Raw genomic sequence first — 22,358 nt, forward strand, 5'->3', positions numbered from 1 at the left:
GTGGCTCCATGGTGTTGTCGGGCATCAGCTGCTTCTTCTTGTGGTTTGGCACCAGTGAGTCCATGATGATTTTCATGCTGTGCCTTTACAATGGCCTGAGTATCTCTGCCTGGAACTCTCTGGACGTGGTCACGACTGAATCTTTTCCCACTGCCAGGAGGTAAGGGTATGATTAGTCATACTGTAATACTGTACAGGGCATCGTCCATCTTGGCCTATAGGTTTGAACCCAAATTAGGGCTAGAAATGCATTGATTTGAATTTTTTTTTTCTGACACAAGATGTCAGAGCTAAAGATTGAATCTTACAGGTAGCCTTAAATTACAATCAATGCTACAATTGACCGGTTGACGAAATATCAAGCCATTTATACATTTTGAAAAGCACCTGAGTCAAAATTGTATAGTCAGCGATGACACAAATTACACACAGTACATTTCTTGAAGACCCCTCTCTTATTCTTTCTCTGTTTTTTTTCCTCTTCTTCCCAAATCTCTCTGCAGAGGAACAGGCTTTGGATTCTGCAACGCCCTGTGTAAGATGGCTGCAGTATTGGGGAACCTGATTTTCGGTTCTCTGGTTGGCATCACAAAAGCAATCCCCATCCTGATGGCTTCATCGGTTCTAGTGGGGGGAGGTCTGGTCGGCCTTCGGTTGCCTGATACCAGGGCAAATGTCCTCATGTAATACCAGCTTCATAGTACAACCTAGATAAAACATGAAGCTTACGGGGCTAAGAGATCATTCGGGAAAAGAGTTTAAGTGGCTTGGATCTTTCATGCAGTGGATATAAAAAGTCGACGCTATGCTATGATTTTTGTGATGTAAAAAAATGAGACCGAGCTATGTCGTTTCAAAAGTTTTTTCCACCATTAATGTCAATAACCTGTGCAAGTCTGTTGACAAAAAGGAATAGTGTAGAGAGGGAGGTAAAAATAAAAGATTGACCTGATCAAAAAAGAAAAGAGATGGGAGTCGGCACTGACCTGCATCTATTTAAAATGCTTCTGGCTTACCCCAAATAAATTTCGACTCTTCTAGTAGGCTTTTCTTGTTTTGTAGTCACATCTTAGCGCACAAGCAATGTGCCGCAGAGAGCTTTTTTTCAAAGCTATCAGTCTAGAAAAGGGTGCAAAAGAATTTTCCAATGAAGGCATTAATTATACAATAAAACACGCTAAAGATCATCTACCAGTGGATAAAATATACCACAATAGTGACATTACCAAGAACTGGTTGTCCCTTCAAAGTTGTTGAAAAGGCAAGAAGAAAACTTGTCAGGAAGGCTGTCAAGAGACTGACAGCAACCTTGAAGAGGCTGCTGGAATGTCCCAAATGCTTGAACTTTCTGACAATCATTCCAAAATTTAGGTTTGGCACAAACACATCACTGCTCATCACCAACACATTCCTTCACATGGGGTTAGGGAGGGTCATTGCCGAGGTGGAGGGAATTATGAACAGTTCCTAACACCGGTCAGTGTTAGTGTTACCTTCAACAAAGCAAATGTTGTCAGGAAAAGAACTAGAACAGCTGAACTTTATTTGGATAATCAGCGGCACTTTAAATGGTGTCATTTGGGTTTTGACTGCAATTGAATGAGTTTGAAAGCAACTGGTTAATTCTGCACAAAGCCACATCATCAGTTGCACCAGAGGGTGTTACCACATTATTTGAGTTGTTTATTTGTACTTCTATTCCCCAAAATATGTGTTTTTTTGGGTTGTGTAAAAGGTTATATTAATGGTGTGAAAAGTTTTGAAATGATTGACATTAGTCTCATTCTTACATCACAAAAAACAATTTTAAAGGGGCATCTCGACTTTTTATATCCAATCTATCTTGACTGCTTTAATCATACGTAGCTAGCTTATAAAGTCAGTAAAGCAGTGCAGCAATTAGAGCAAATCATTCGTCAGGGCAAGATTCCTCGCAAGTTAATTAGTAATTTACTGCATGTTTTATGGGGGGATTTTGCAAAAGAAGGCTGATGTTTGCACATTTGCGACTAAAAGTTTGGTTTAATTTTGTTGAAGGAGGGACCCCAGTTCCAGCCAGCATCTTCTATGGTGTTAGCGCATTGCTTAAACTAAAGGCTTTTAATATTAGTGGTCTTATTAAGAGGAGCCAGATGGGGAGAAAAGTGCAAAACAAGCTGTAATGAGCTCAGCCAACCTGCTGTGTGATAACGGAGGGAATAGATGATCAGACAGAGCGGACACGCAACGCAGATGCACGGCAGCTGGTTTACCCGCAAACACCTAACATGTTGCAGATGGTCAGGCAGAGTGCAGACAGGTGCAACATAAAAATACATGAAAGCTCACACATCGACACACTTTCAGCTTGGACTCTACCCAATATTTGCTGACATGGTCTGAAACTTCTCTAAAGTAGATGTGGGCTACCAAGCCCTTTGCATTATCTACCAACTGAATAAAAAAAAAAAAGGCATACATAGTAGTTTTTCTTTTACCAATAACCTTTCCCTTGTCAATTGACAATATAGTTTCCACCTGTGTCATTGGAATGATTGAGCCATACATTGAAACCAAGCCTTGTCTCATGAATAACAGTTTAAAATTATGATTAAAAAAGAAGAAAAAAAACTCTTAGTGCTCTGATTTTGTTTTATGTAGCTCGCTTGTGGCAGTTACCCACAATCATGACAAAAAAAAAAAAACAAATACTGAATGCCTTTTTAAACGTGCCTCTCCTGAGCTGGAGCAGTCTACCCATAGTCATGTGGTATCTTGAGGTTGTAGGACAGAATATATATATATTCTGTGATTCTATGTTTCATCCTGTATGAGGAGTCAATTCCAATTGATCTAATACTATTAGGTACACTTAATAATCGACAAAACCCGTTTAATCCCACCACTTTTTATACTTTCAAAATTTACTTACACATCAAGCGTGCTCTCATATGTCACCATATATTTTAAGTTTTAGTAAAGATAAAATATGTTCCCCAATTGTTACAGAAATGCACGGATACAAAAACAATGTTGCTTCCATTATGGCTCCAATATGTTTAGTTGCAAGATAAGCCAGATATGTTCATGCCATGACGAGCTGCTGATCAACCTGTTGGAGAGAGATTAATTTTGTGAAATTTATTTTGTTTGATGTATCGGAGTATTTATTAAACGTACTGTATCTTTGTGAGCGTGTGCGTGTACGCACATGCGTGTGTGGAAGCATGCATGTGTATGTATTTCATCATTGCGTGTAACTGTGTGCATTCCAGAGTGTAAATAATGTACATAATCAAAGCTGTTATTAGTGGAGGTGTGGGATTAATATGGTTTTGATTGCATTGTGTGCCGGCTGCTACGTCCATGATGTGCATCATTGTGAGTCCTTGGCTTCAAATCTGTATAAAACCGCCACTCTTTCCCACTCCCATATCCCTGTGTGTGTGTGTGTGTGTGTGTGTGTGTGTGTGTGTGTGTGTGTGTGTGTGTGTGCGTGCGCTTGCATGTAGAAACTCTATTATGTGGAATTTTTGTTTTTGTTCTGACTCTTTCACCAGAAAAAGATGGCAATATTCTGATGCTTGTTGAAGAAAAATGTGAATGTATCAATCTTGTGAGTTCTGTCCAGCCATTTCATGGAGGCAATCAAATGTATGTGGACAATAAAGTTGCGTGTATCATTGTGACTTCTGGGCCTCACTCATTGCTGCAAGTAGCTGTTCTGAAGTGTGAAAATATGTCAAGCGAAAAGGATGGAATTGCAGTCTGTGTTGCTTTTGAAAATATATACAATAAAAATTAGGTTCTCTTGCAAATGATGCATTGTATCTTTTTTCCCCCCATAAGTATTATACGGAACCACATAAAATAATTTTACATTTGATTCGAGCACTTGCCAAATGTAGTTACAGTAATTTCCCGCAGGTGGCTTGCAGTCTAGTTCAATTATCCACTATGAAATCCACTATCGATGTGTTTCAAATGCAGGAGGCCTTCGTATTTGACTAGTGCACTGTTCCATATAGCACTGCTATATTTACAAATAGCATCTAACAAAATATTAAGACATTCATATCACAACTGCCGATCCCCTGGCCGGCCCTTAACAGGACACATTCAGAGCTAGAGATATTACAACATTATAGATTTATAGTGTTCCGCCACTGTTATGCCACTGTTTGCACAGTAAGAGTCATAATGTCCAGCAGGCAGTGCAGCGTGACAAAAAAATTCCGCCAGGAATCAACAACATATAATTCTGATTAACAAATGCTGCCACCTAACGGCTACATTGAATAGTTGGAAGAATGACAAATTGAAAGAGTTTGAAATGTTGTTTATCTTTGAAAAAAATATGTAATTATAAATTAAACTTTTAAATGTTCATGAAAGCTTTACTTTCATTTACACATTCAACGAAAGTGGTATAAGCATTCACTCTTAAAAACACACTGTAATTATAAATCAATTCGTCTATGTTTCTTTTCTGGTGTGGGTACCACTTGTGATTACAACATTCATTTTCAAATTTATTACCGACAAAGGACATAGAGGTTCAAAAGTACTGACACTCGGAAGTCAAGTAGAAGTGGGTATGATAGAAAAACATAACCTGGGAAAAATAGAGTTCCCGATTTGGCTAAACTGCTTGAGCCCACAAGTACACATAACCGGGAAATCTGTTTAAGTAGATGTTTGTACTTAATTACTTTCCACCACTGATTTTCAGGATTTTTGGCCTTAGCCCTAATAGTCATATCGATTGAGTTGCAGTGTTTCCGTTTTTTTTGCCCAGGCCCTGAATGCTACACAATGCCACTTATTTACCAGGAGGTGGCGAAAAGGAGCTGTCACTTCCCCTCCTGTCTTCCCCATATATGTCTGAACCTTTTACGTTACTTTCAAGATCATAGTCACTTTGTGGAGGAGTCACTTAAAAGGGGCGCACACAATGGGGACTGGTGGTCACAAGGGAAAGTTCTAACGACTTCTGTTCCTGTTCTTAGTGGTTTCTTTTGTTTGTTTCATAAATACTTCTAATTTAGCTTTATTTAAGTCGTCTGGCACACCTTATCGTGCGTTTGGACTTTATCTTAAAGAGTTGTTGGTTGATCAGCGCGTTGACAAGCGCTGGAGGGAAACGAGGCAGGATGAATAATGAAGAAACGGCTGCTCAACACAAGCCACGCTATGGAAGTAAGTGTGAATTTTCATTCAAGTGTGTGTGTGTGTGTTTTTTTTTTCTCCACCAAACATTTCGGTGAGTGATCGGCGACGGCTGTCTTGTTTGATGAGCAACAGGTGGTTGAGCAGCGCCTGACCTGAGTGTCCTGCAACAGGAGGTGTGTCAGCACAGTAAAAGTCAAATTCAATAGAATGTTTAATACAATATTGGAAGTATCAAGAAAGACAAATGACTGTTACTGATTGCATCCTCTGTATGCTGTCTGAACCGCAAGGATACACGTGCGGCGGCTACTGGGCTAGATTTTGAGTTCACCACAACGTGGTTTATAAATTTATTCACCATATCAGCCATTGCACACATACGGTCTGTTCACATAGTTTAAACATTAACTTTGCTGGACTGGACTGTTATGTTTTTTTTTTTTGTTTAATAAAATCAACACATCACATGGCTTCGCGGCGTCGAGTCAGGTCTGACTGCAGTTTATCTTGTCAATGTAAACAGGAGGGCAAAGTGCACATTTTAAGAGATAAGACCAATCAATTGTGTCATCGGCTTAGCGGTGGTGGTTTGCATCATACATACTAGGGGAGGTGTGCCTGCAGAGGAACAGCACAAATGTTAGTTTAACAGAAGGGTAGCCCTAAGCTATCTAAACGTTCACTGGCGTCGTTCTCATTTGCATGTTGTGCCAAGAAATAAAGAAAGTATACATCAAAACGAATATAGTAATGATTGTTTTTGATTGTATCTATCGCAAAAAAAAAAAAAAAGATAATGATCCATTTTCTTCAATGCTCCACTCACTATTAGCTGAAGAGACACTGCAGCTGAAAAACAGCATGAGTCAACACCATGGAGCCCATAACTGAAGTCCCATGATGATGTGCACACAAAGGCAGCAAACCTCATCCTGTGGGTTAAATATAACAGTAAAAAAAAGTGCAGGAAGTGTGCACATTAGTCAGAAAGGCTTGTGTGTAATAGCTTGGACCTTATTTCCACGTGCAGAAATAAGTGCAATATATAGCGCACTTCCTAATCACCCTCAGATGTATACACAGTGGAATATCCAACATGGAACACCCCTAAAAGCGATACAACCTCAATTCTAACCAAAATGTTCTCTCATGAAACTTTGCCTCAATGAGGTTCTAAAGCACAGGTGTCAAGCTCAAGGCATGTGGGCCAAATACCATATGTTGCCTCTGAAAGCTTGCCACGATTTTTCCTTGACTTCAAACCAAAGTCATTCACCAGACAAAATATGACTGGGTGATTACTGGGGTTCTTAGAACATGTTTGGAAGTGGAGCCTCACAACTAGTCTTTAAAGTGCAGCACATCTTTTTCCTGGTGGACGTCATGGCAGTTTTATTTTAGACTCAATTATCTGTTCCTGTTTACACAAATAATAAGTTGTGTTGTTCTTCAGTCCCCCTCTTTCTTTTATTCCTTTGTTGGAGCAAACTTTACTGCGCCCCCACCCCCCATGTGATAGACTACTCACGATCATAACTTCCGTTGTCCTATCTCCCAAAATATTTCGACCTACTCCCGCTCTCTCCTCTGTCAATCTCCTTTTTTTTCCTCAAAGGAATATCTGGTGGGAGACACTAGCATGCAAATAGAGGGGCGAGAACCTAGTAAGCGGCATCCATATTGGTGGGGTCAATGTTCCCTTCGGAGTCAATGCATGTACAATGAAAATAAATCATTCTGATTTCTCCAACGATTGTCATGATATTTATTTTTTGTCAGCATTGAATCGTGCCATTAATATGAAACTTTTTTTTTAAATGGTAAAATATTCTTACCTGTGGATGGTTACTTCCTGGTCCTTTGTTATTCCATTATCTCCTGTTGTGATTATACGGCGCCGTCTCTATTTAGCACAGTGTGCAGGCATCCTTCTTATTTTGGTTTTCAGCAAATGGGGAATGCACTGACACTTTGCCCCCACTAATTGTTGCCTTGGGCAAGCAGCTCAAAGGGGGTGTGTCATATTTGCTTATTGTTCATGTCTGTGGTACAGGTGATGGCAAAGATTAGAAATATGATGACCATAAAACTGGAAATGAAACTTCTTGTGACATAGTTTATGCAGATGCGAACATGAAATCTCTATTCCAGAGTCCACCACACATCTCAAAGGTCAAATAGTTTTACTTATTCGTGGTGTTATTTTGTTTTATTGTTTAAATTGTCTCTTTTTGATAGCACAACTGTTAATGCTAAAATACAATTGACCAATCTTCTTTGAGGTTCTGGAATTTTTATGATGGTGAATGTTTGACCTTGCGCACAATTAATCAGATTTCCATTGTTTCAATGAGGTAGAGATTCATGGCAAAAATAAGATTTCATTCGGAGGTGCCACTGTGATTGACATGTAAACTGTTGGTAGCATGATGGTATAGTGGTTTGCATGTCTGACTCACAGATGAGAATTTCCAGGTTACAATCTTTGCTCAAGCTTGTGCGTGGTTTGTATGCTTTCCCCATGCGTGTCTGGGTTTGATCCGGGTACTCCGGCTTCCTCACGCATTCCAAAAACATTTATGTTTAATTGCATATTAATTGAAGACTCTCGCTCACTGTCAAAACATTCATGTAAAGGCTATATTTCATAGAATACACTTAGTTCTTATTTTCTTTTACTGGAAACATTAAACGAAAGTTGATCTTACTCCTCCGGGGCCATTGGATTACTTTGTTTAGGCTAATCAGTCAACTGGTTTAACCTTTTTGTCTTGCATCAGGCAGCAGTGAGCACACAACCAGTGTATGACTTTATATCATCTGTGAAAATTAGGTGTCCGTTGGACTGACACACTAAAACATTAGGTACACCTGCCTGCTCAACCTAATGAGAGCCAATCACAATGATAAAATGTCTTGGTCTTTTTCTATGTGAAAATTTTGATAGATTACCAGTATATTAAAAGTCCCAAGAATTCAGGAGGTTGATCACCCCACAGGATTAAGCCTTCCCTCAGACAGAGGTGGTTGGATTAGGCCGCTGTAAAACACACTCATTAAGATGCAGGTAAATAAGGTCAAGTCCCAGCAGAAGTCACTTTTCAGTTCAGGCTACTTCGGGTCCGCCCATTTTGCGTCTCATGCACAGCCGTTCACTAGAGCGTGGGATGAAATTGACTTTCCCTGTGCTTCTTGACCTCCGAACAATCCACTGAAAACTCTTTTGACAAAGATTAATCAGCCACTTCTGTTGGTGTCCGAAAAGTGTTCAGAAATGCATGATATTGTGTCGTGGTTTTGAGAAAGACATTTGTGACTCGATTAATTTCTACAGTCAAATGATATTTCCTGTAAATAAAACTGTCATTCAATTTGTGTGTATTTCGCATAACATATCATATTGAATGAATCAAAACTGACAAAAACAATTTTTGATTCATGTGAGACAAATTTTCCGATCTTATCTCTATCTTTAAACCACATCTCCTCTACATACATGATCACTTAAGTTTTAGTCACTCACAACTGGGGTTCAGTCTAATGTTGGTCAATTTTGTTATAAGAAAGTGGGGTAACAGCATTGTATTTTAATTTTTGCAGCCATTCAGGATGACGAGAGGCTGTCGGCAGAGGAGATGGATGAGAGGAGACGGCAGAACATCGCCTACGAGTACCTGTGTCATCTGGAGGAGGCCAAACGGTAAAATAACAAAAAAGCATTCGTAAACGATCTGCCAGATGTCCTTAAATCATCGGGTGAAAAGAGGCATGTGTATTGGAAGAATACTGAGTATTTTATTAATATGGAGTGGTTAGGATGTTTGAAGAAGAGTAACAACAACGGTGTGTGAGCTGTGCAAAGTTGCTCGAGGAGAAAGCATGCTTGCATGAAGCTGTCGGAACAGGTAAGCACAGAATTAGCATCCATGTGAGATGATCACACGCTCCTGCTAACGTGAGTTCTGATGACTTTGCGGAAAAGCTCTCTCACTTCTCGACTATTCATGAGAGACTCAAATCACACACTTGGAATATAAGGCACCATATACAGTAGTATCGGTATGTTTTCAGTTAGTTATTCTAACGAAACACCAATGGGCACATTTGTTGGGACGTGATTCGAAACATGCCACTTCCTTTCATGCCACTCATTTCCGCGCGAAAAACTGTAACTGACTTTTGACATCTGTCATTCTTCGTTTCTGCACAGTATCTCACAGCTTCCTTTGCCTTTATTATTTGCCTTGTCATCAGATTGTCGGTCTTCTGCCAGCTTGACTATAAGCACAGACCTCATTAACTATTTTATGAACCGGGGTTATTATTTTGTTTTGAGTGTGCTTGATCAACTTTGTGGGAGGGAGTCTTGCTTCGCTGTCCCGAGAGGCCTTAAACCAAAACAGCTGCTTCCTTCCAAGTCGACAGTTTCATTCTCTAACTTCCTCTACCACTCACTTAACTGTACTCCTTGTCATTTGTAAAACGAAAGAATTGTTCCTCTCTTCTGGAAAAGGGTGTCAAATTGGATTAGGATTAAGATTTCGAACCAAGCGGGGAGAGCAAGGGATAAGGCTTTACGCTCTGGGGTCAGCAGTTGATGTTCTTTGAGCAAGGCTTGACTCCACCCATCTCCAGTGTAGTGTATAGTTCAGATGAAAATAGCATTTGCAAGAAGTAGTCCGACTTGCAAGGCTATTTTCATAGGGACGGGCCCTGATGCGCAGTTAAATTCTCGAAAGCTCATGCGGTTGTTTCCGCCATATGGAGCCACCAAAAATGATTTCCCACTAATCATGTGTCTTTGTTCATTTATTTATGCCAGCGCCATGTAAAAATGTAACAATTGAATGTTCCATTGCATGGCACAAGGTACTATTACCTCTGTAATGGCCTGTTGCAGAATAATAGCTTTGAGTTGAGCTAAACGGGTCGAGGTTTCACGTTTGACTTTGCAAATCTGTCAGTGAATTAAGATCAGGTCATCATTCTTTCAGAGTCTATACACTACCTTGTGTGACGTTTTAGTTTGTGCTGTCAGATTGTCTTCTAATGTGAAAATATGTGCTTTCAATGCAACATCATCATCATTGTGGTTGCGCTGCTGAGAGGAAAAATCTTGTGGCACACAAATTGTTGCTTGGGTTTTCTTGGTTGGCCACAGGTTGGACAATGACAGGAAAGTCTGCTCAGATAGCCGTAAACTTGGAACTAGTCCGTCGTCCTCTGGGAGACACGCTCCCCTACATTGTTCTAAATACAAGAAGTGATCTTTCACAAGCAGGATGTTCCTGCCAGACGCGTTGCCCTCACAAATCTTAAGTATCTCGGTATGTGCTTTTAATTAAGATGTTTATTTATTTGAACAGGTATTTGGTAGCTTTCTTATTGGTGACTTCGACTACTGCTCTGTGATTCTAATATTTATCAGAAAGACAGTCTATTAAATAATATTCTCATATCGGAAGGATGAATTGGAATGGTCCTGAAAAATGTCTCATTTCATATATATTAATAATTGAGGTTCTCTTCCATCGTCATCAGCGTTCCCCTTTCGTTTAAAAGCGTGTACTGTTGTCCGAAAATGTGCTGACTGATGACATCGTATCAGGGGAGGTCTTTCGAGTACTTTAAAGTGGAAGTCAAAAGTGTCCTTGCAAGACGATGTTCTATGTGCCGCAGCTATAAACATGGTGTTTTGAGTCAGTTTTGCATTGTTGGAATAAAAATTAAGAGGATCCAAATTCCCGTTTTCAGCTATCTCAGGGTGCAGCCATTTTGATATTATCCTGCCCTCTGGAATTGACGCCAAAGTACCCTTGGGCTCACATTGCAAATGTAACGTGACCAAACCCCGAGAATATGTGAGACGTGACCTTCGTAGTGTGAGAACAAGGGCACTTTGATGATGATTCCAGTCGACAGAGGGTAGTATCATGTCAAAATGGCGGCACCATGAGATGCTGAATTAGTCTTCTTAATTTTTTATCCATCGACGCAAAATTCACCGGAATGCAGTGTTTATACGAGAGCGGGCATGCCGAACATATTATTGCAAAGAACACCTTTGACGTGACTTCCACGTTAATTCATCTTTATCCAGTAGATGCACAACTCTACTTCCACATTCGGTAAAATGTGCGAAAAAACTTGGACTATGACCGCACCCGTGAGAACTTAAAACATCTTCAATGTCATTTGTTTTGTTTTTTTTTAACACAATGTTTTTTTAGCAAGTCGGTCTTCAAACAATCATGTCATCAACCCGTTCATTGCCTTGCTTGCTCTCGCGGCATACACAGGAAGCCCGCTAACCTGGTTTCTGGGTTTGGGTCACATGATCTTGCACATATGGCGGATTAACCTTTTGTGTGGGAGTAAAGGCATGATTGCTTAGTGACAAAGAGAAGAGATGGTTCGCCTGAGGCAAAGCGACTGAGCACCGTGCAAGTTTTGGCGAATCCGTTATTCTGTTGTCGCGAGGAGGTGAGAAAATGCACACAAATCCACATTTCCAGCAGCAAAGAGACATTCTGGCAGGGGTGGAGCTCCGACTCGAAATGTGGCATCACTCCAGCCAGCCTGATAATGTGTAACAGATTTTCAAACCAGCATCATTCGCAACCTAACAAATCATTTACCAACCCTTTAGAAGAAAATAGTCCCCAGTGCCAGGGGAAAGCTGCTGTTCACATATCAGGTGAAAGACAGTTCACAAATCTTGTACTTCAATATTTCTCCTCGGGCGGTGACCGCATTTGGAAACATCACAAGAAATGATGGAACCTCTCAGTCCAACAATAACACCAGCCTACATATTGGATAAATTACCAGGACATCTTTCTTGCCTGAATGGTTTATCATTGTGAGCTCTAAACTTTCAGGCTGTTCAACTGTATATAAAGCGATTACAGTCAACATTCTAACTTTTCTCAACAAGACTTGAGCGACAAAGCTGAAGCGTCAGTTGTGTACAGTTGTGGTCTAAGTTTCTTTTTTTTCCCCTCCTCTACAACTACTACTAGTTTATCTGAACATTTAGACCACTGTATAAAAAGCAGCTTCCTTCTTGCTTAAAGCTAAGTTTTTGTGTGTTGTTAGGTGGATGGAAGCTTGCCTGGAAGAAGACCTCCCCACGACCACAGAACTGGAGGAGGGACTGAGGAATGGTGTCTACCTTGGCAAACTTGCCAACTTCTTTGCCCCCAAAATGGTGACAGTAAAAAGGATCTATGACAGAGATCAGGCTCGGTACAAGGTATGTTTGTATTTTATTTTTATTTTGTATGAGCTGCCCTACTGCAGAACATTAGAATTCCATTTCAGTGAATTTAGGTCATGTTCCATTTTTTTCCCCTCCTTTCAGAGCAAAGGATTGCACTTCAGGCACACTGACAACACAGTTCAGTGGCTCAGGGCTATGGAGTCGGTGGGCCTACCAAAGGTAAGACGTGTGCACAGCCAGACGTTGCTGTCCTGTTCTTGGAAACACCCACATACTTTATATGCAGAGTAGAAACTGTATCTCCAGTACACAGCCTGACTTGAACCGCAACGTCTTTTACGGAAAGACACATTTACTGTATTACGATCGGTTGAGGTCGCAACAAATCCCAAGGCCCCATCCAAAAGTAATGGAACACCTCTATGTACAGGTCGCGTGTTCGGTGTCGGTCCTGCACACAGTACACTGCGTCAGTAAACGGGAAACATAACATTGATGATGCCAGCTATTCAGCTAATGGGGATTTCTATGTTGTGTCACATGCACTGCAAATAATTCAATTCATACAAGGCAAAGACTGAACATCGTAAGCTATGCTCCAAGGTGTTAAAGCTGAGGTTACGAATCCAAAACGCGACTGGAAGTGTTTTGTTAAGACCCCCTGTGAGATGTAGCTGAAAAATGTTGACAAGGTGACTAATAGTCATGACAGGATGGAAAAAGTCCCTAATCAGTGCAGCAGCATGTGATGCTGGGTCACTTTTTTTTTTTCTCTCTCTCTCTGTGTTTGGCAGAGGAGGCAAGAGTTCTTTTGCTCGCCAATTGTCAGTAAGGCAACACAATAATAGACTTGAGATCCAAATAATTGATTACTTTGGTCATTAGGTGGCTAAACGCCACATAATGAACATCTTTTGATGGTTTGCCCTCGACTGGGTGCAGTAGAACAGTGAACAATTTTTTTGAAAAATACCGGTACTACCCAGTACATTTAATTGCATATTTTTTACAGATCTTCTACCCAGAAACAACAGATGTGTATGATCGCAAAAACATGCCCAAGGTGGTCTACTGCATACATGCACTAAGGTAAGAATTCCTTGGGAACTTTGCGCTCGTTGAGGCAGCACTTCGAACGTTAAGACATTATACGCCCAGTGTCAATTGATGTACGGAACAGGATATGTGCCACATTTAGCAGACAAATGATGAGCAAACACAACTGCCTCCCAACCGCACCGCGTCGACAACTTGACTGAGCCACCAACTAATCCTATTAAAAAATGGAATATGTACGTGAGACAGGATTGCATCCAGCAATAATCCATTCAGTATACGTTTTTGCTTTGAATGTGTTTCCCCCATGTTTGGTTGCCGCTTGAAAGTGGGAGATCTTTGCCGAGCCCGGCTGCAAAGTCATAGGCTGACAAACTTGAAGTCGGGACGTTTGTGTAAATCATTCGCACTTTAATTTTTGATCGCGTAATCAGTCCATTGTTTGTTTCCTCCGCCATGTTGGCGGTTGAGATCGGAAGTACTCTTCCTTCAAACACTTGAACCCATTCACCACCCTCCCAGGTAAAAACAATGGACTTTTGCGGTTACCGGAAAACTATCGATGACATAACAGCGGGGTAGAAATGAAGAATGTCGCGCTCATAGACACATTTTCAAAAATAGGCAAATAAAAGATTCAATTGTTTAATTTCTTTCTTGATGGGTGGGAAAGCTCACCAGAGAGCCAACAACCATTTCTATGCAAGAAATGGAGTCGGTTTTTGACCATTTCCCCCCTTTTAGTTGGGTGCAATAACGTAAAGCATGCAAATGAGCTTCTCTGTTATGCTGCTCTATAGTTGAGTAAGTTCTACGTACAAATATATTTGTAATCTTCAGGTTCATGACTTGAATGAATGAAGCGTCAAATTTATCTGCCTGCCCATCTGGTCAACAGGACAGATATAAAGAGAGATTACGTGAGCAACTCGGATTGTGTTTTTGTCAGGTCCTTTGAGATTTTGGTTTCCTTCCCAACTTATGCACACACGACTTCTTCCTTCCTGCGACTCCAGCAGGAGGCCCACGAGGCTGCTCTGCTTCGCTGTGCACAAACGCGTGCACACATGGAGTCAAAGCAGCAGATGCGGTGGGGAAAAAAAAATAAGTTAAACAACAACAATGCAAATATGGGCAGAAATTATTTTATAATAGAACAGATGTTGCTGGTAAAAACACACACACAATGGCTTGATGCGGAGAAAAATACAAATAGAACGCGTCGTCTTTTGAGGCCAGTTGCTCTGAGTGATTGATCAGCTGATCGCGTTTCAATCTCCTCAGTCACTGTTAATGCTGGTCAGCTGTTTCTGTGTTTGTCTCTCAGAATGAATGAAATGGTGTCCATGTGTCAGGGACAGAGGCCATTCCATGTTTGCGCACGCTCTCTGACCAAAGTGCAGAATAATCTGCCTCTGCAGCTATTGTTTGAGTGGCCAGACCTCCCTTAAGTATCCATAATTCATTCGGACTTATCAGGTACCCGCCGGCCGATGAAAGTTTGATGAAGGTTGCGGGGATCTACCTGTTGAATTAATTGACCAGTAGACAGAGGGCAAGCCCGAGTGGAATCCTGAGACAACACTACCTCCCTGTGGTGTTTGTGTGTTATTGGTTGGAAAAAAAAAATCCACCAAAAACAATAATGCCAACCAGGAATAATCTTGATTCGTCACGGAAAAGCATACAAATCTTTCAGTTAATTATTGCTGTTCGGAGCTGCAGATCGTCATAAGCTTGGAGTGCTTGCTCAAGTTTTAGTGCTAATCTTGTGCACATTGTTTGTTTCAGCTTATACTTGTATAAACTGGGCATTGCACCGCAGATCCAGGACCTTTTAGGGAAGGTGGCCTTTACAGGTAGCAACAGAACAACACACGACATAAAATTGAATAGAATTCATGTCCTGCTTGTTTTTAACTTGAATCTTTGTCTTGCTCCTGTGCTTATTGTAATGAAGTAGTTGCTTTCCTTTTTTAAAATTCACACGAATCGCCGACCGTCTTCTCTTGGTCTGTATGCGTCTCCCAGAGGAAGAGATCAGTAACATGAGGAGTGAACTGGACAAGTATGGTATCCAAATGCCAGCTTTTAGTAAAATTGGCGGAATCCTGGCCAACGAGCTCTCGGTGGATGAAGCAGCATGTAAGTCATTTACCTCCTGTCGCGATTTCTACCCGGTGGACATGGAGTGCATTTTATCCACACACACAAATATTTTTTTGTTGCTCTCGTCCTTAGTGCACGCGGCTGTGTTTGCCATCAACGAGGCAATAGACAAGGGTCAGGCATCTGCGACCATGTCGGCGCTGACAAATCCAAACGCCATGCTGAGGAACACCCAGGAAGCTCTGGCGCAAGACTATCACGACACATTGAGCCAGGCCAAGACCCGTAAACAAGATCAGTCCTCGGGCAGTGTAAGAGGAAGAAAGTAGTCAATTGTAGTTATTGACTGCATGTCTTTTGCACATTAAACCACCTAATACGACCTAAAGTTAACAGCACTCTGTAAATTTGCATCCGCCCACTGAATCTAAACAATCCTATATTTGATCATCACCAAGTGTGATATCATAAATACTGCACATGGCTGGATTTAGTTATTAGGCTGAATGCATTATTTAATAAGAAGTGAAATAATGCAGAGTTGTATGTTATGGTACAGTAAGGGGACCCCCCTTTCCCCCAAGAAAACTGCATCCACACTTTGCCAGTGTCCCTTTTATCCAGATTAGCGTAAATGGAATGGATTTAGCCCTTTTACGCCACCCTTCTGATTGATGAACTCACAGCTGTTGAAAGTGAACCTCCTTGGCGGTTGTTGAAAGTATCAATGTTGTCTTTTGCTTTTGTTTGCTCTGTCTTCTTTCGCCAAACAAAACTCTGCTTGCTCAGGGTAGTATTTGAGAGTAAGACGTCACAACTTGAAAGTTGTGAAAGTCTTGAAAGGCAAAGCAAACGATTCCAATTGCAGTGTCGAATGGAATCGACTGTAGTGGCCCAGAAAACGGTTGCCCGCAATGACTCGCTCTATGAGCCTTGCCAGCACATTCCAGCTGCTGCAGTGTCAGCTGTTCCTCACCAAATATTAACACTTGCACTACAAGGCAACTTGTCTCCATTTTGCTTTTATTTCTCAAGACACCACAAACAAAAGGGAGTTCACTTGGGCTATGCACGCACGCATGCACGCACGCATGCACGCAAACATCCCAGACTCAGAAATATGAAAAATGTCATTTTTGTGTTTTTCCTAGTACTCCACATTTTGTAGTGAGGAAAGAGACGTTTATGAGGAGTTGCTAACACAGCAGGAGATCCAGAGCTGCATAGACTTTGTCAACAGTAAGGACGAACCCTCTTCCCTGATCATAAACGCTGCTGCATCAACCTTTTTTTAGCATTCAGTGCTTTTATACTCAAAAGTACACGAGACAGCTGTTTCAAAAACACGTACTGTGGGCATGTCAGAAAATTCTGCTTTTTTCTGTTTGCAGTCCAAGCAGCCGTAAGGCAGGTAAATCAGGCAGTGTGTAGCCAGGATGAAGCTTCTCTTATGGCTGCACTGAGGCTTCAAGCGCTGGCCTTGCTCGGCGTGCAGGACATAAACCACGGCTGGTACCTGGAGCACTTCACCACGTATTGTCTGCACAAATCCAAGGTGAGCCTGATTTTGAGTTTGTATGGTCTTTGCCACCCAGTCTGCAACTTGATGTAGTATTTGATGTCCACACTGTTCATTAAAAGTACTGATGTGATCTTCCAAGCAGTAATTCAAAGTAGGGCTGAACAATGAATCAAAATCACATTTACATCACGATGTAGTGGAATACAATTTTCAAATCACAAAGGTTGGGATTGTCAGGAACACTATCTCTGTAACAAAAATGCAAAAGTTGAATGATATCATTAAAACAAATGAAGTAAACAAATATGAAAATCTCATGTGCCCAAAAAAAAAATGCAGGACAGCCAAAGAAAACAATACTCATGGGTTACATTTTGTAATAAAAACGACTTCAATTTCCTCACATCATGCATTCGTTGATCTTTTCAGACACATGAAAAGAGGACATAAAAAATAATAAATAATTGCTGCGGTGGAAATTTACCAAATTCCAGTGTTACACAGAAAAAAATGTTCTGGCATAAAAGGGATTTGTGTCCTCCATTCTACATTACCGAGCAGCCACAGAGGGCACATTACAAATAAATAAATAAATAAAATATGGAATTGCAATATTGAGGGGCGAACATTTACAATATGGGTTCTTTCCCCCCAATCCTTCAGCCCAGTATTATCTGCTGCCACTGAAATAGGCCCAGAAATACTAATTTGCCGCTCGAACTTAAGTTTCAACAAACGCTCCATTCATGTTTGCCATCATTTCCACATTGGCGTTCAACCGTTTTTATTGCATGCAGGATGAAAACAAGGCAGTTCTGGTGGATAAGGATGAGATTCAAAGAGTTCTAAGCTCTTGCAATGACTTTGCAGAGGCCGAAAGGCGAAGTAAGCACCAATACCCGTTCACGTAGAAGAACTCCCCATGTCTCCCAGTGCTCAAAATTCAACCTCTTATCATTGAATCTCCTTGTTTTTTCTGCCCAGAACTTGAAGCAGTTTCAGCGATCAATACTGCCATTCGCCTTGGCGATGCAGTGGCGACTGTGCAGGAACTCATGAACCCTGAGGCTCAACTGCCAATCGTCTACCAAACCGCTGCCAGTCTCTATCAGAATGAACTTTTTAGTTTGCAACTACAAGGGGCGAGGGTAAGACATGACATCATTCTTGCTCAGATGTAGATTCATCGCGACATGTCGTTTGTCTGTCAGTGCGGTGAAATGTCATGTCATTCGTTTGATTCCAACATTGTATGTTGCGTTCAGTCTGGCCTGAGCCACGAGGAGTTGAGCGTGGCTGTGGAAATGCTGTCGGCTGTAGCTGTGCTCAATGAGGTTCTGGACACCAAGGACACACAGGCTGTGATCGAGCAACTGACAGACTCGCCGATGGGGTTCACAAACATGGATCAAGACAACCTGAACAGGTCCGTCAATCGGTAGACGATTGGTAGTTGCAATGCAAAGTGACATTGACTGAAAGAATAAATGACAACATAGCAGGACCCCGGATAACTCCTCGGTATTCCTCAAGGTACTTTTCGAAGTCCTTGGACGGTTCGTTTAAATGATGAAATTGTGTTGAGCGCCAATGTAGCAAAATTGAATCGAAAATACTGTATTGAAAATTCGACAATGGTCTCTTTCCCCTCAGGTATGCTGACGCCCTATCCAAGCAGCGGGCGGAGTCTCTTGCAAAGGGCCTCGAGTTCCTCACTTGGAACGATGTTCAAAAGTGCATTGACGCTGTCAACATTCAGGTCCTCGAAGAGCACGAACGTAAGAACCTCAGACAAATTTCTTATTGTCGAACTAAGTCGTATGTTGCACTTGATCATAAACATTGACAATATCTATACATGGGATAATCAATTTTAGGAATCATAGCAATAGCTGAGATCAATGAGGCATTGAACTCCGGTGATCATCAGCAGACACTTGCAGCCCTGCTCCTTCCCACTGCCAAGTTGACGGGGGTGAACCCAGTCACAGCCAAACACTACCACGATGTCCTACACTATATCAAACAACGCCTCTGCCAGGTATTATGATTTCTCCATGTATTTATATGAATGCTGGTAAAAACGGATTTTGAGTTGTTTTTCTTACCTGCAAGATTTTATGACTGCACTTAACGTCACAGCTTAATTTGGAACAGCTCTCATCATGAGCAAATGTTATCTCCTCCATGTTTTACTTTTTTTTTTTTTTTGTGGAGGGAAAGGGATGTAGGGTTTTTTAAAATGTTTTATTTAACTTTAATGACACAATATTATCTTGAACTTTGTTGGCATGTACAAAAAAAATGTTTGCATCAGAAACATTTTTGCCGTCCATGACAATGCACCTCGAATTATAAACCATATCTAACCCATTGCCATATCTCAAATGAACATTTAGTTCACTAATTCTGAAATCTTTAAATCGGTGATGCATTACAAGTGTGTGTAAAAGATTTATTTTATTTTTATTTTTTTAATACAAAATAAATATTTAGCATTTCTGCCATCTAACCACACAACTCTCATTTGGTTAGCTCTCAAAATCAACAGTTCTTTCAACATTCCAGTCGAAGTGCTGTACATACAGTATCTATTTTTACTAAGAGACTTTAACTGTCGTCGTGTACCACCCTGTTTATTTCTCAGCGTGGGATGTTTCCGAGATTGTGATTCCCCGCTGTGTCCCGACAATGGTCCTGTAAAGCGAAGCCGTTTCAGTCGCATATCTTAACAGCCAGCCTCTCCGGGATCCTGCGGATGGAAATGAATTGTATCTCTGATGCGGCCGATTTAGAAATGAGCAAACACAGGAAGGGATCCAAACAACTGTGGAAGCAGCAGAGACACACGGCACATCTGTAATATCCATACAGTTTGTCATCCCCGCTGGAAAGCAAGCGGGCGTAGTGTGCGATATGTAGGATCCCGCTGGGCAAGAAACACACCACAAAGATGATAAAAACCAGAGTGCTGATCTTGATAAACGGTCTCCAGTTACACCCTGATTGTCCGAGATGGTGGACCACCGACACATGCGCATAGATGGAAATCAGAAAGGGGATTACGAAGCCCAAGAAAACGAGCATCAGTCTATAGGGCACGAGCAGTGAATGTGGTTTTTCTTCCAGGGGAAGCACGTCGTGGCAGGTGGTGACTCCCAGCTCGGCAAGCCAATAGCTTTGCCTCACTAGTAGCTCTGGTACGATAGCCGCTCCAAATAGGAACCACACGATCAAGCAAGCCCAGACCGCAAGCACAGTCTTGGCCAGTCGTCTATACAAGAAGGGCTTGACCACAGCCAGGTAGCGCTTCAGACTGATGCAGGCTATCGTTTGCGCTGAGCAGTAGACGTTGCCGTAAAACAAAGCTGTCATCAGCCGGCACGAGATTTCCCCAAATACCCAGTTGTTTCCACTAAAATGGTAGTGAATGCGCAATGCCAGGGAAAGCAAGAGCAGCAGGTCCGACAAGGCCAGGTTCAGGTAAAGCACGACCGTGGACAAGGACTTTGCTTGAAGTCTTAGTCTGAGGAAGGCCAGAATGTAGGCATTGGAGGGGATACCCACAATCATGGCCAAGATGTAAGCTATAGGAAGGATCCAGGTGCTTAAGAGCCCTGTGGCGTAGGCTGTTGCGGCGTCGTCCGGGTCCACATCCAGCCAGGGGTCTCCACTCGGGCGGACAGCTAACTGCTGCTTTGTGAGATTGCGTTGATAGAGCTTGCCCTTGAAAGATTTTGGACACACTTCAGGTTGTGTACTGTTTGGGGTCCTAGTTCTATTCCCTACATGAGAACAAAAGCAGTGTTTATTCAGAGCTACAGCAAACTTCTTTTTTTTATTTTATTTTTTTTAACATATAGTCTCAAGAAAAAAATAAAATAACAGAAGCTCTAGTCTTGAACCATGTGGTTCATATAACTGAAATTCATGAATAACAAGTAAATGACATTTATGTTTGTCATTTTGAAATCTATTATTTAAAATACAGCAGGGAGTTTCAACCATAGTCGCTTATGTTTTTATAATTGTCCTCCGACTTAATGGTTTGGGTCAAATCGTCCCAAAGGTAAGCAGTTTCCAAAAAAAAGGGAGAGGAAATAGTTCAAAGTATACTTACCATCAGCCTGGATGGTCTGCACAGCCATTAGACAAATGATAAGTCCGACTAAAATGTCCGCCATATTTACCGAATGCAGAAAAAAAAGAATATTGTTTGGTGTACAGCAGTTATCCACCGATAAACTTTGCTTTGGGGCATCGCCGCAGCGTTACAACTGCCAGTGATGCATACTCAAGCTTGGCTACCTCAGAGAAGAAAAAAAAAAAAGTCTCCCTGTTTGTTCACTCCTGCATGCACGTTTCCTGTCCCGCCTTGAAAACAAAATTCCCTGCCGCCCACGCCAGTCACTACTCACTGACTCACTTGAGTGGGAGGATACAAGTTCAAGGTTTAGCATCTGCTGTGATATTTAAACGGTGTCATTAAATACTTGTCAGTGATGTAATTTGTACAAACATCTGATTAAGCAATAGAAGAACGTCGGTGCTGAATATTGTGTTGCAAAGCATTTGTCGCTCTGCTTTAAAATAGGTTATGCAGTCATTAAGTTACTTTTTTGTTTGTGTTCCAATAGAAATTGTTTTGCATAAAAGGCAATTAGCTTCCCCCCCCCCCCACCCCATATTCTTTTGATGGATAATAAATTGTGCTTAGAATCTACTCTATTAGAAGAATTGGGTGGGAAATTTCAGTCACCACAATGTTTATTTTTTTATAAAAGGACCCAAGCTAATGACCATTTCCTTCCTGCCAGTGGTCATGGATCGACTTATCCCTCTCCAGAGTTTGCTAAATTTAGCATCAAGAGTTAGGCTCAAATGTTTTTATGGGATTGTAACCAAAGAGTAGAATGGCTCAAGGATGTGAAGTTTTCTTTATGGGAAAATTTGTCCTGCCTGCAGCTACATTAGCAGCCTAAATGTATCTTTGTTGTTGTTTTAATACTGGATGAAGATTTGCATAATGCTGAGTGAATTAACGGATATGACTTTCAGGGATTCGTAATTCCTGTGTTGTGATTTCATATAGACAAACAGTGGTTGATTCAGGAATTGTGTTTACTTTGACCACACTTGGCTGAAAATGCCACAGCTTACAGTATTTTGGTCTTCTGCAGAACTCGGGAGATGAATCTGCTGTACTGTGGCTGGATCAAATCCAAGAGGCTATCCATGCAGCCAACCAGGACGCCGAGGAGGCTTTCACAAGTGAATGTTTAATTTTTTTTAACACTT

General features: G+C 41.4%; 3 protein-coding genes and 1 long non-coding RNA gene across 7 annotated transcripts in view; 2 read left to right on the plus strand and 2 right to left on the minus strand.

Moving 5' to 3' along the window:
- The window catches only part of sv2ca (synaptic vesicle glycoprotein 2Ca), a 31,678-nt gene extending 28,898 nt beyond the window's left edge, over positions 1–2,780 (plus strand). For both annotated transcript variants that reach the window (XM_019867035.1, XM_019867034.1), the window contains exons 12-13: positions 1–160; positions 504–2,780. In XM_019867035.1, the coding sequence (XP_019722594.1) occupies positions 1–160; positions 504–687 (344 nt within the window). In that variant the 3' untranslated portion in view covers positions 688–2,780. The remainder of the gene's footprint in view (positions 161–503) is intronic.
- Positions 82–7,143, minus strand: LOC109514180 (uncharacterized). Its single transcript, XR_002167949.1, has 3 exons — positions 6,987–7,143; positions 5,978–6,083; positions 82–150 (listed from the first exon to the last, which is right to left on the minus strand). It is a non-coding gene; the product is annotated as an uncharacterized LOC109514180 (long non-coding RNA).
- The window catches only part of iqgap2 (IQ motif containing GTPase activating protein 2), a 26,881-nt gene continuing 9,296 nt past the window's right edge, over positions 4,774–22,358 (plus strand). Inside the window, exons 1-16 of one of the 2 annotated variants that reach the window (XM_019867032.1) lie at positions 4,774–5,178; positions 8,752–8,851; positions 12,250–12,406; positions 12,515–12,592; positions 13,386–13,462; positions 15,221–15,288; positions 15,461–15,574; positions 15,671–15,849; positions 16,690–16,777; positions 16,930–17,093; positions 17,858–17,945; positions 18,045–18,208; positions 18,326–18,486; positions 18,714–18,838; positions 18,938–19,101; positions 22,241–22,331. In XM_019867032.1, the coding sequence (XP_019722591.1) occupies positions 5,133–5,178; positions 8,752–8,851; positions 12,250–12,406; positions 12,515–12,592; positions 13,386–13,462; positions 15,221–15,288; positions 15,461–15,574; positions 15,671–15,849; positions 16,690–16,777; positions 16,930–17,093; positions 17,858–17,945; positions 18,045–18,208; positions 18,326–18,486; positions 18,714–18,838; positions 18,938–19,101; positions 22,241–22,331 (1,864 nt within the window). In that variant the 5' untranslated portion in view covers positions 4,774–5,132. Of the gene's footprint in view, positions 5,179–8,751; positions 8,852–10,454; positions 10,479–12,249; positions 12,407–12,514; positions 12,593–13,385; positions 13,463–15,220; positions 15,289–15,460; positions 15,575–15,670; positions 15,850–16,689; positions 16,778–16,929; positions 17,094–17,857; positions 17,946–18,044; positions 18,209–18,325; positions 18,487–18,713; positions 18,839–18,937; positions 19,102–22,240; positions 22,332–22,358 lie in introns of those variants that run through there. The other variant, XM_019867033.1, reaches the window with a different exon arrangement.
- Positions 19,502–21,418, minus strand: f2rl2 (coagulation factor II (thrombin) receptor-like 2). Of its 2 annotated transcripts, none has more exons than XM_019867037.1 (2): positions 21,181–21,418; positions 19,502–20,845 (listed from the first exon to the last, which is right to left on the minus strand). In XM_019867037.1, exons 1-2 carry the CDS (start codon positions 21,242–21,244, stop codon positions 19,776–19,778), a joined length of 1,134 nt encoding a protein of 377 aa, XP_019722596.1. In that variant the 5' UTR covers positions 21,245–21,418; the 3' UTR covers positions 19,502–19,775. The 2 variants fall into 2 exon arrangements, with proteins under 2 accessions (XP_019722596.1, XP_019722597.1); XM_019867038.1 differs by having other exon boundaries at positions 19,502–20,786; positions 21,181–21,253.

The sequence above is a fragment of the Hippocampus comes genome, unplaced genomic scaffold, assembly GCF_001891065.2.
Source record: "Hippocampus comes isolate QL1 unplaced genomic scaffold, H_comes_QL1_v1.1 scaffold322, whole genome shotgun sequence".
Taxonomy (NCBI): domain Eukaryota; kingdom Metazoa; phylum Chordata; class Actinopteri; order Syngnathiformes; family Syngnathidae; genus Hippocampus; species Hippocampus comes.

Coding starts and splice junctions, on each gene's coding strand:
- f2rl2 (XM_019867037.1), bottom strand. CDS start 21,244: ATGGCGGACATTTTAGTCGGACTTATCATTTGTCTAATGGCTGTGCAG. Junction 20,846..21,180: donor GCAGACCATCCAGGCTGATG/GTAAGTATACTT, acceptor GTTCTCATGTAG/GGAATAGAACTAGGACCCCA.